This window comes from Stenella coeruleoalba, assembly GCF_951394435.1.
Source record: "Stenella coeruleoalba genome assembly, chromosome: X".
Taxonomy (NCBI): domain Eukaryota; kingdom Metazoa; phylum Chordata; class Mammalia; order Artiodactyla; family Delphinidae; genus Stenella; species Stenella coeruleoalba.
This window is the reverse complement of record NC_137152.1, coordinates 11,446,706-11,459,086: the sequence shown is the minus strand read 5'-3', so window position 1 is coordinate 11,459,086 and position 12,381 is coordinate 11,446,706. Positions and strand designations below refer to the sequence as shown.

General features: G+C 38.8%; 1 protein-coding gene across 3 annotated transcripts in view; it reads right to left on the bottom strand.

Annotated features, from left to right (window-relative positions):
* MOSPD2 (motile sperm domain containing 2) overlaps window positions 1-12,381 on the bottom strand; it is a 59,849-nt gene that overhangs the window by 38,651 nt on the left and 8,817 nt on the right. For all 3 annotated transcript variants that reach the window (XM_079911161.1, XM_079911163.1, XM_079911162.1), the window contains exons 3-5: window positions 6,269-6,424; window positions 4,320-4,406; window positions 2,731-2,885 (exon numbers count right to left, since the gene is read on the bottom strand). In XM_079911161.1, the coding sequence (XP_079767287.1) occupies window positions 2,731-2,885; window positions 4,320-4,406; window positions 6,269-6,424 (398 nt within the window). The remainder of the gene's footprint in view (window positions 1-2,730; window positions 2,886-4,319; window positions 4,407-6,268; window positions 6,425-12,381) is intronic.

The following is a 12,381-nucleotide window of genomic DNA, read 5'->3' as shown; positions in this document are numbered from 1 at the left end:
TGAAACTAGATTATTAGGGTTACTATTCACATGGATCATTTCATTCCGTGTGTTTCCACTGGCCACAGGCTGACTTACTGATCAACCATCTTATAAGGACTGTAGGATGAAAGATACAACCAGGCAAACTTAAATCTATCAGTTACTCAAAGGTGAGCTGCCCTAGAGATCTGAGTCTATAAAGTTATTCCTAGCATGTGAGTTGTAGCATCTTTAACGCTAATAAACTGAAAATAAGCATCCATAACTATATTACGTATTTATTATGGGATAAATTCTAGCATATAACAATACCTTTATAACTAATCATTATATCCACTGTGCACAGAGTTGAATAATTTGTAGTTAAGTAAGAGTCAAAGAAGGTATCTCAAAATAACTAGTTATGTAAAGATTTGGTTACCTAGTATATGATCTGTGGCTTCCAGACTTTGCCCCAAAAGTCTCTGTCCAATATTCTTTTCATCTTTAATTGAATAACCTTGCTTATAAAATCCCAAATTACTGCTAATTCAAGCCGATTTGATAGGATGCCACTGGTGTACGTGTATTGGTGGGTACTACATAAAGAAGTTCCGTGAAACCCACTGCTCTGCGTTCTGTGAGGATGTTTTCAAGGATGCTATTCATTATCTTGTAAAATGTCTTCCCTTTAAAGACCCATGAAAGACTTTTCTGGACTTCCCTGGCTGTTCAGTGGTTAAGACTCCACGCTTCCAACGCAGGGAGTGCAGGTTTGATCCCTGGTAGGGGAACTAAGATTCCACATGCGTGCAGCCAAAAAATCAATCAATCAGTCAATCAAAAAAAATTTTTTTAATTAAAGAATAAAACTTGAAAAAAAAAAAAGAAAGACTTTTCTTCTGGTTCAAGTATCAGCAATAGATAAACTTCCCTAAAATGCTGGTTTTAAAGTATGTCCACTGAGTTATTTTATTTGTCTTATCTTTACTGGAGTATAATTGCTTTATGATGTTGTGTTCACTGAGTAATTTTAAATGATTCCATTTCTTTCAGGCAAGCTTAAAGCCAAATTAGTGGCCTAACTCTAGTAAATAATTTAAATTTTGACTTGCAATTATGTATACATCTTTAAAGGTTGACTTAAATCTTTTCTGAATTACGAGGGTCATGTATAAACATAATTCAGTAAGATTCTAGTATTTGAAAACATTAATGATTTAACTACTTAGTAATGCAAATAAACTTTATAAATTAAAGATAATGAAACAGTATATAAGTAGCTTGAAAAATAATCAGCTCAATTCCTTGCCCCTGTATTTGTCAATAAAAAACATTAACATTTATTTTTTATGATTCTGGGTTAATAAATAGAAAACTATCATACATAAAGAATAACAGAATCATAATTTATTATTATGCAATATTTATTTATCTAGGCATTTTGATTTAGATTTTGGGTATAAAATGGTTTATTCTGTAATCTAGAACTCATTGACATGGAAACTAGATTGAAAAAATAACCCAGGGCAAATGACTCTTAGAGACAAAGAAAGATGAAAAAAAACTTGTAGTCCCACTGCCTAAAAAAACTCTAGCCTGTTTTTTGTTTGTTTGTTTGTTTAATGTCTAAGATTTCCCTTTTGGGGGCTATGTATCACTATGATATAACCCTGTCGCCCTTTTCTCTTAAAAAAAAAAGCTATTTTCCAATATTACTACAAATTCTTTACAAACACCATTTTACATACCTACACATACTCCATCAATTAGATACACCATAATTCACTTCACTGTATTGACATTTACATTTTTTTTACTTTTTCACCATTTTAAATGACACTCTGAAAAAACATTTTGATGTACACTTTTTCTATACTCAGGTTTATTTCTTTAGAATAGATTTCCAGAAGTTAGTTACCAGGCAAAGAGTATGAATACGAACACTTCAGGGATATTAACATACTTTGCCAACTAGAGTTTGAAAAAGATTTCAAGGCTGCCCCAGGCATGTCTCCGAACACCACTTCACTGCTACCAGAATTAGCCCAGCTTTGAGTGTTAAGAGACAACAGCTCTAATAAATGCGCCAACAAATTCCCATCGCTGCTGAAGGGTTTGTAGTTGGCACTAAGGTCACAAGGGCCCAAATTAAAGACCGGTAGGTTTTATTTATTTTTTAAGCTTGGCAAAATCACCTGAAGAAAACTGGTTTCCAAAGCTAACCAAATCAAACAGAAAGCGAACCTAAACGAGCAAACAAAAAACCTCAACAAAATCACAAAGTGCTGGATGTGCAAAAATGCAGGTGAACATCTCGCCACTGCAAAACATGGCATGCGGGTAATGGTACGCTGGAGAGCATACGTTACTGTACTCCACATTTCCTGAGTGCATTACTCTGTGCCAGGCACGGGGAGGTGCTGTATAGGGTATTATTAGCTCTAATAGAAAAGTTCACTGTTACCACATCTACTCATTACTCTGCCAGCCTCGACGTCTTCCTTCCATATCCTATGTATCAGACAAGGAACATTTCTAGGAAATCTACAGTTTCAATGCCAAATACTGAAGCACATTTAATTTTTTGCAAATCCTATTCCACGTTTGACTTCACTCACAATGCAGGGGTTGGAAATAAATCCCAAACATGACTTGGTTAGCTCTATTTTACAGGACAACTTGGTCAAGGGGGTAGTGGCAGGGAGGACAGGAGAGAGGGAGGATGTCATGATAAACAATGATTTAGAATTAATGAAAAATGCTTACTATGCTATTTATTCCAGTCTCTGACAGGTCAAACATCACTGTTACAGGTTTCCCATTTTCTCTCTTAGCATACCGTTCCAACCAGAACGCAATAAGCTTCTTTTTGTCCATTATGGTCTTCTGGTCTTTTATATGATACTTCACCCTGATCCAGACTTTAAGCAGGTCATAAGATAAAAATAAGAAAAAATATTTATGGCATTATAATATTATTTATGCATATATTATATCATTCCTTTTCCTTAACATTTGTCTTTATTTTGTTTCTCAGATTAAAAACATCTCTTTGAAATAGTATATACTAGGGAACCTTAAAGAGTAGCAGAAAGGTAAACTATTTTCCCCCCTTAGAAAATACACTTCCCCCCTTAGTAAGTAAGGGAAAAAACAATATTTGGTAATAACCTAAAAGTACTCTACACTGTGGTTAACAAAAAACAGAGCACTAGAAAAATGTTCCGTCCAGAGGAAAAGCCCAGACAGAAGCACGATGGCAGCATGAGCGGGTGTCGTGTGTGGGGACGGAGCCTGGCAACCATTCAGAGTGGTGGCAGCTAGGACAAGATGTGACGAGTGGTGAGAGGAGCAGCTAAACAGAGAGACAGGCGGGGCTTGAAGAAATCTGCATGAAATGCTAAGGGGGTAGGGGTTGGGAGTGAACTGAGGAAGTGCTACTGAAATCGGAGGAGGGGCTAAAGTGAAGCTCTGTCAGAGGAAGAGCCGACGGCTGTGGGCCCGAGCTGGGAGTACAGGGAGGGCGGGTGGTGGGACGCATGTGGTTCAGCTGTGTGTTGTATTGAAGGCGGCCAACCATCAATCCGGTGGGCAGCTGGATGTGTACATGCATGTGGCCTGGGGACAGCCTGGGGTCACCGCTGTTGGGGAGAAGGCAGCTGAAGGTGCCAACGTACTTGAGATCACCCAAGGAGACTGCATCAGCTGGAAAGGAAAAGAGGCCAAGAAAGGAACAAAGCCTGGGAAGCACATGTGAGATACAGGTGGAATAAGAGGAATGGGAAAGGAAGACTGAGGGGGAGCCAGCAATGGGAGGAAAACGCTACGAGAGCACTGTTACAACAGGAGCCGACCACGGGCCACACACAGGGTGCGCAAGGCGGGCACGACCGTGCAGCAAACTGCCTTGGCAGGACATCTGCTCAGGATGGGGCTCTGACACTCCTGCTGAGTCCCAGCATTGGTACAAACCAAGTTATTCCTCTATCCCCTTTGCCCCAAATTCGGCTTGGCCCATTTAGCCACCCTTAGTGACTATCAAAAAGATTTTCCATAAAGATACTGGGTTGAATTTTAACATCAGTAAATTAGAAAGAAGATAATGACTCTGAGTTACATCCTTTTGGCTGTGTGATGGGATGTGGCACTTGCCTTTACAGCCTACTTTATTATAATGCAAACGGTACATTCAACTACTAAGTATCTGACGCTTGGTCCAGCTGACCCTAACAATCCCTATTGTAGGAAACCTGACGTGTGGTACATACGTAGAAAGCTCTGCCTATTATTAATTCAGTTGAGATGGATGGCTACATCTCAAAATCCTGAAAAGCCAGTACGTACATTATACTTACACAACTTGTTGCCTTCTTTGTCATAACCGTGGAGATAAATACCACCAATTTCCAGTAACCACCTGGGAATGGAGGCTTCAGTCAGGTCTAAAAAGTGATAAAGTTGGATGAGTAATTGTAACTTAGACGCCTTTTAAAAACAAAATTTACAACATAAAGGTTACTGTTAATATAGTAGCTCTGACATAAAAAAAGATAAACTTATTAAAAAAAGAAAAAGCTTATGCAAACATCTGGAAAGAACCTCTGACGATAAAAAATGGTGTTTCTTACTAAGTAGAAAAAAACTACATAAAGACACAGATGACAGAAATGGAAAAAATCCATTTCCTCTTACATATCAGCCATTATGATGTGGACACATCTCCATGTTCTAGTTGTATTTCACCTAATGACTTGCAAACAAATATTATCACGATTGGACAATTTCAAAAGAACATGGCAGTAAATGTCCACATTATAGCCTCAGAAGTGGTATAAGAAATCAAAGTTTGATAACCAGTAGAGTCTAATACATTTATAATCTTGGGGCAGGTGGGAAATACTTCAAGAAAAATGCTAGATCCTTCAGCAGGAGGTCCACTCTCTAGTGAGGCCGAGAACCAACACAGCAAGGCAGCAAATGCCAAGGCTTCTGTGTCATTCATTAGTACTTCTCCGAGAACTCTCAAAGGTTTCTTTATCTTTCCCCAGCCACCTTTCATCATCTCTCTGCTGTCTGCCACTAGAAACTAGCAATTCTATGTAAGAGAAAACTATTCTTGAGTTTAAAGGTTTATTCTGTACTTAAATGATTTAGAAACATCAGGTTTACATTTCTTTGCTTGACTAATAAATGCTTCACTGTTGAAATTACCTACAGTTTTTATATCTCCAATCAAATTATTTTTTAAATACTCTCCTTCTGATAGATTCCTTCTCCAAGTAGGATAACTGCGGAGAGTATCTGCTCTGGATTTATTTGTTGACTATTTTGTATTAAGTCTCCAGACTCAGTCACTCCAGAGTTTATAATCCTCGAGGTCAGGAAATCCTTCTTTATACCTCATCGAAACTAGTAGTTGTGCCAGTTTCTTCCTGTTAAATTTTTTAGGAGGAGAGAGATAACGGGTAACCTCTCCTGAAAAGAGTTCTCCATGTACTTGAACACTATTATAAAATCCCCTCTAAGATTTAAAACTCCTTTTTGGGGGAGGTGGGGAATTGCAATCTAGAATTGGGCCTTGAAATCAAGAAGTTAAGAGGAGGCTGCTATAGGCATCCTTGGGGATAAGCCGGCTTTTTGGGGACTCCCATTCGTATAGTAATTCCACATGGAGCACCTATTAGCACAAGGAACTCTGGGAATAGAGACAGACACCAGGCAACAACTGAGAAAAACAGGCAAATAGTATCCCCTTATTTCTAGGCCTAGTAGCGAAGATGCTGTCTTGATATTTTAATGGTTCTAAACCAAATAGACACAGAATAGGAGACTCTGCTGTCAGTGAAGAATCTGTAATTCTGCTCCTTGGTGATCTGATTTCCTTATGAATAATCCTATTTTAAGATTTATTCATAAGATGTTCCTTTCAAATGTTACTGTGTCTTTATAAAACATTATATTCTGATATTTCTGATGACTGCCAAGAATATCTGCAAATACGCTATAAGTGTAAAATAGTAACATTTATGCAGGAGATATAGTACACAGTCAAGGTTAAACTGAAGAGCTTACCATTTATTTTTTTTATTTTTTATTTTTTTGCGGTACGCGGGCCTCTCACTGCCGCGGCCTCTCCCGTTGCGGAGCACAGGCTCCAGACAAGCAGGCTCAGCGGCCATGGTTCACGGGCCCAGCCGCTCCACGGCACGCGGGATCTTCCCGGACCAGGGCACGAACCCGCGTCCCCTGCATCAGCAGGCGGACTCTCAACCACTGCGCCACCAGGGAAGCCCGAACAGCTTACCATTGACAGACATTTCTTTCCTCCACTGAAAACTCTCATCAAGCATCTTCAGTGTTTCATCTACAACATTATGCCTCCAGCATAAGTAACTTTCAACCCAGTTATCATCTTGTTGTAGTCTTTCAACATCACGTAGATCATACTTATCTGACTTATCTAGGGGAAAAACAGTAATAAATATCCAAGTCAGATAAATTCAGCAGTGAATGATAACCAGCACTAATACCAAAGGAGAAGAAAGACCTGGAAGATAAAGCTAAGCTACTTGAAGATAGACACAGGGATGCAGTTCAGATGAAAATGCAATTTAAAGGATTGATGGAATTTCTAAGTATGACTAGAATAAAGTTATCTAAAAATTGCAGCTTTATTTTAAGACAAGCCACCACAGAGTTAAAAAATAAGACCATAGTAAAATATTTTGCATAACCCTCTAAAACCATAAACCAACATCTAGGAAGATCGATTATGTTATGTGAACTTAAAATACTCACCCTAGACAATGAAAAATGAACTTTTATGTATAAAGAAAGAACTAGGTTGTACTTAAAAAGACATGTTTGCCAAGTGTCTTTTTTGAAAATGAACTAAATACAAAATGGAAAACTATGTATGTAGCAGTCAACATTTCCCTTAATTCACTGGAATAATTGTTGCCAATAATTTCTCATTATCCACCTACACACATGCTGTGTTCTCACCAACCTCTACATACCTCTATATCCTCCTTCCATACCCTGCTCTATTTTTCTGTAACTAAATTTTCCTTGTCTCCTCACAACCACCTTTGCACATCCAAATTCTACCATTCTGCAAGAGTCCTTTCAAATACCTCCTCTTCCATAAAAATTTTCCCTGGGCCTAGAAGTAATTCCTTCCCTCCTGTGACTAGCTACAGGACCTAAACTACGCACTTAGCACCCTTGAATCAGAGTTACTCGTGTTTATGCCATATCTTCCCATATACAGATCGTAACAGCACAGTCTATATACATCCTAAGAAGCCCCCAAAGCAGATTACATAGTGCCAATGAAAAGGCCTTCAGGAAACATTTGTTGATTGAATCTATTCCGTCTCTATTTTTTATTTTCTCTGTCAATGGTACCCTCCCAGGGACCCAAAGAAGAAACTTCAGAAAATTGCCCGGCTCCTTCATCTCTTTTTTTTTTTTTCCCCTAGTTAGTTGCCAAATTGTATAGATTCTCTCTCCTCTCCAGTAGTTCTGAGTTATTTCAGGCCCTCAGCGATAACAGCTGAAAGGGTGGGGAAATATAAAGAGCATCCGTGGAATTATCCTCGAGTCCCAATTTCCTTACCTTTAAACTGTTTTAGATACTCACAGGGTTGTGTGAGGATCAGAGAAAAATGTATATATGAAAGTACTTGAAAGTTTCAAGCACTATAAAATATAAGATGAGGCCATAAATCATGTATTTGTAGAGTGTTACCTTGGATATGGCTCTCAATATCTGGGCTCTATTTTTCTAATCTTTACAATGAGTGGTTCTGTTGTAAGTTAACCTTGGAAAATGGTATTTTAGCTCTGTCTATTCAAAAGTTCATCAGTATTCAAAGGACAACTTTTCTTTAATTATGATTTATAAACATGAGTTGAGATATAAAAGAATTTATATACTGTTTAGCAGCAAAAAGGACCCTGGGAGCACCTGCCCCTAAAGTCAGATCATCCAGTTTGGCCACTGGACAGCACTCTCCACTGGACCAATATAGTGTTTTCCTTGAAATTACTGTCTGACTTCAAGAAAATTTCTCCCAAATACCCCAATCTGAATAACCATAGTTTACTTAACAGTTGTTCTTTCAAATAAAAATGGTGGTCCATGAAAAATGTGACTAATTTAGCTAGCAACTCAAATACACGTAAGTATTTAATGTGTACTTCCTGATTTTGTTACCCAGAACATTTAAAGCCCATGTACTCAAGGGTCAAGATTTAATAAAATTTACTGCTTCATCGGGGGCTTTCTAAAATAAAATTGACTTAAAAAAAAAGTTTTAACTGAGAGTGCTGACAGTGAAGACTATAATGGCCAAGTGCCTTGATTCGGGCCAACGAGGCAGCAGTTTTGCCCACTATTGCTTCTGCGTAATCAGAGCAAACAAAAAAGGGAAAAAAGCTTCTTAGCATCACTGTGGAAACAGCTTTGACCTCATGGGCTCCTGAAGAGTCCTGGGCATCTCCAAGGGTCCGCAGACTACCACTTCCCCAGGACAACATGTGGCAAGTGGTAAAAACTCAAAAAATATTAGCCATAAGAAGAAGAATCAAACATTATTGTTATCATTACTCCTACCACTGCTGATATTACCACTACGGACACCATAAACAAGACAGTGCCCATTACCAAGAAATGTAAAGCTTATTGCTCTTGGATAGCTTTTAGGGATACAGATCTTTGAAATCAGAAATCTCCATTTAGATTAAAATGATTAATTATTGTTATTAATAGGACATGTGCTTACATATGAGACACCTCTTGTTAAACATTTACCCCTAGAGACAGGTAGAGATGGAAACAGCTAGAAAAGACAGAGCAAGAGAGGATTGGGGAGGAGGTCATGTAGGAGTGGAGGGAGAGAGGCTGGAGAAAAGTAGGGGCAGAAGAGGACACAGAAGAGGGCTGAGGGGAGGAGAGGGAGAGACAGAAGGACACACAGGGAGAAACAGAGAGAAAACTGAGCATTCAAGGTAAGGAAAACTTGGCCTGGGACCACAAGGCCAAGTGTAATAATAACTGCTTATGACAACACCATTTGCCGCTTTGAAACACAGCTCCCAGACAACTGAACTGAGGGGAAGCAAACTACACAGCCCAAAACATACCTCTTTGGCATACTGATTATTTTAGGCCGATATTTTTAACAAACAGCACATACAGGAATCTTTAAAGTGAGTACAAGTCACCCTTTTATAAGAAACATTTACACGTATAAAGGAAGTCTCCATTTGTAAGTGCCTCCCTCTCTGTGACAGGAAGAGGAGAAGGATTGGAAATCTCCAGAAACTCTTATCAACGGGAAAGGCCAGGACGTAGATCTGCACAACCATACCCTTGTTCACTGAGCTTTTCTTGGTCACCTCTCATAACTGACTCCCCACCCTAGCATCTTCTGTCTTTAGCTGGAGATGGTATTGAAGGTGGTGGCTTGGGCCACTTCGGAGAGTTACTCAGTCCTCCTGGGTCTCTCCCACGTATACAAGGGATACACATGTTAAACTCGTGTTTTTCTCCGGTTCATCTGTCTTATATCAATTTAATTATTAGGCCAGTCAAAGAACCTAGAAGGGTAAAAGGAAAATGTTTTCCCCTCCACAGAACCCTCAAGTGTTAGGGAGTTTTCTGAAAACCAGTCCTTCAGTAAATCCAGATGTTACAGGAAGAAGCTGAACATGTACACTCAAAAGGTATCTGAAGATATCAAAACACACATGTGCGCACACCCCTCCCCACCACCTAGGACACATCACTTTGAAAGACTTTACCTCTCAGTGATTAAAGCATAGCGATGAGGAAGAGATTTGCCTTACACACAGATATATATGTGTATACTCTCATAATACCTTGTCCTTATTACTTTCATCTTGCTGAGGACCAGTGAAAACTTCACCACAAACCAACATTAATCTCGAGTGGTGGACTTTTAAGCCTCATCCTTACATTTGTTCAAAATAGCTCAAAGCTCATTTTTGGCCACTCCTCTGTTAAGAAACCTCAGTGAACCATCACCACACCTGTATGGTTCACTGTCTCTTTCTACTATTTATTTCTTCTTCCATCAATTTTGCTCTGTAAATTGGTCTTATATTTATACAGTGTATCCCCACCAAACAAAGTGGAAAGTTCCTAATTTTGCAGAGAAAGAACTAAATAAATGGCAATGGTAATTCACCTCCGGGTTAGACAGGACTAAATGTTCCAGGGTAAAGATGACCTCTCAGCTTTTTGTTTCTTCCTCTCTTCCCTGCGTGTGCATGCTCACCTCCTTCACGCTCTCTCTCACATACACAATTTTAAGTGCTGCAGGATAAACAGAATACAGTGCTTACTCATAAAACAGAGAATTCCATTATTAACTTTCCTTCTTCCCTCGTGCATTTGTTGGCTGGTGAAATTACCAACCAGCCAGAAACTGTGGTTTAAGGTTAACAAGTGTGAAAAAAATTCATAGCCTGATTCAGGATACCAGGCACAGTGATGAAATCAGAAGACCCCTGCTACTAACTATGTACAGGGAGACTGAGCAAGTCACTCTGGGCTTGATTTTCTTCTCTGTACAATGGAGATAAGGTCTGCCTATCTATCCACAGTCTAATGAAGATCAAGGGCACTTTGAAAATTTTAAACACAACGCCAATGAATTTTTATTAACATACAGTAGAACTCTCCCTATGAACAGAATATTAAATTCTAACTGACCTATTAGTTGGTTGAGAAAATCTTGAAAGTATATTATAGATATTATAAATGTGCCTAGAATTCATATAGAAAGGTTGAAAAAATACAAAAGTATTCTGACAATGAAAACCAGAAAATTTATTAACTGGGTGTCATACTGTTCAGATGCAGCAAATATACAACTATCAAACATCAACAGTAGTTTAAAACCTCTTAGCATCTGTTATTTCTCCAAGGACTCTGAGCACTGATCCACTTAAAGTCCTGGTGGGACCCCGGAAGAGCATTTGTACTGGATGGACCACTTCTATTGGCTGGACCATGTAAATATCAACAATGGGAGTGATCAGGCTGAAATAATGGAATATTCCCTTTAGGGCATCCTCTGCTGGTTGGCCACAACCTACCCTGAATCTTCTCTTTCCAGTGAAGCTAGCTGGTGAGAGACTGAGAGGCAGGTGATCATCTACGATGGGATTAAGCCATTGGCCTATAGCGGCGATTCTCAGACTTTAGCACCTCTCAGAGTCAGCAGGAAGGCTTGTTAAAACGGGGATAACTGGGCCCCACCTCTAGAGTGTCTAATTCATGGGTGGGATCCCAGAAACTGCACTTACAGCAAATTCCTACAGGATGCTGCTGCCGCCCCAGGGACCACACTTTGAGAACTACGGGCCTATTACAGGGATAGGCAAAATTGTTCGGTAAAGGGCCAGATGGTAAACATCTAAGTATCTTAGACTTTGAAGCCACATATGGCCTCTGCTGCCGATTCTTCCTCTTTTTTTTTTTTTTTTTTTAGCAACACTTTAAAAATACAAAAAATATTCTTAGCTCAAGGGCTATTAAAAAACAACAACAATGACAACAGGACTGAGCCGACCTCTGGTCTGTTGTAGAGAGGGGAGGTGCTTTGTGCTTCAGCTCCTATCCTTGAAGAGCTCAATTCATATGCTGGATATGTAAGAGATATTGTATCTTGGATGACTTATCTCCCTTTTGATCTATTGTTTTCAATGTTCTTTAATCATACTTTATAATTTTCTCCATAAAAGAAAAAAGTTGTATATTTCTTCTATCAGATTATTAAGTAGTCTAGAGATTTTTGTGTTGCTACCATGAGCCAATACTGACAAGACTGGCAAACGTTATACCTCTTATATTCCTTGCCATATTGATAACTAGGTTATTTTATATCCAGTAGAATTACAGAAATAATATTGTAGATCACTGTCTTTTTCCTGACGCTCTGGGAATCATTTTGAAGGGTCACAATTAACCATGACCTTTGCTGTAGAATTTTAGAAGGCACACTTCAGAGCTAAGAAAGTTTATCGTTTGGTAAAAGATTTGTTCGTTTTTCATAAAGGTGAATTATAGCCAGTGTGGTTTCTGTCTTTATTGAAATAAACATTTCCCCTCATTTAATCTGGTTACTGCAAATGTTTGTATTTGCTTAAACAAATATAGAAAAAAGAAACAGAAAACAAATATGGCTAGCTAAAGAAGGAAGAGGAAGAGGGAGTGAAGAGGCACAAGAGATGTAAGAGACTTTGCAATGTGTACCTTTTTATAGTTTTGGTTGTGAACTGTGCCTGTTCAAAAATTTCACTGAGAAGCATTTTGTTAACGTGGTAAATTCCTCTGCTGCATTTTCTGATTATGAATTATCTTTGCATTCCTGGGGCTAACAA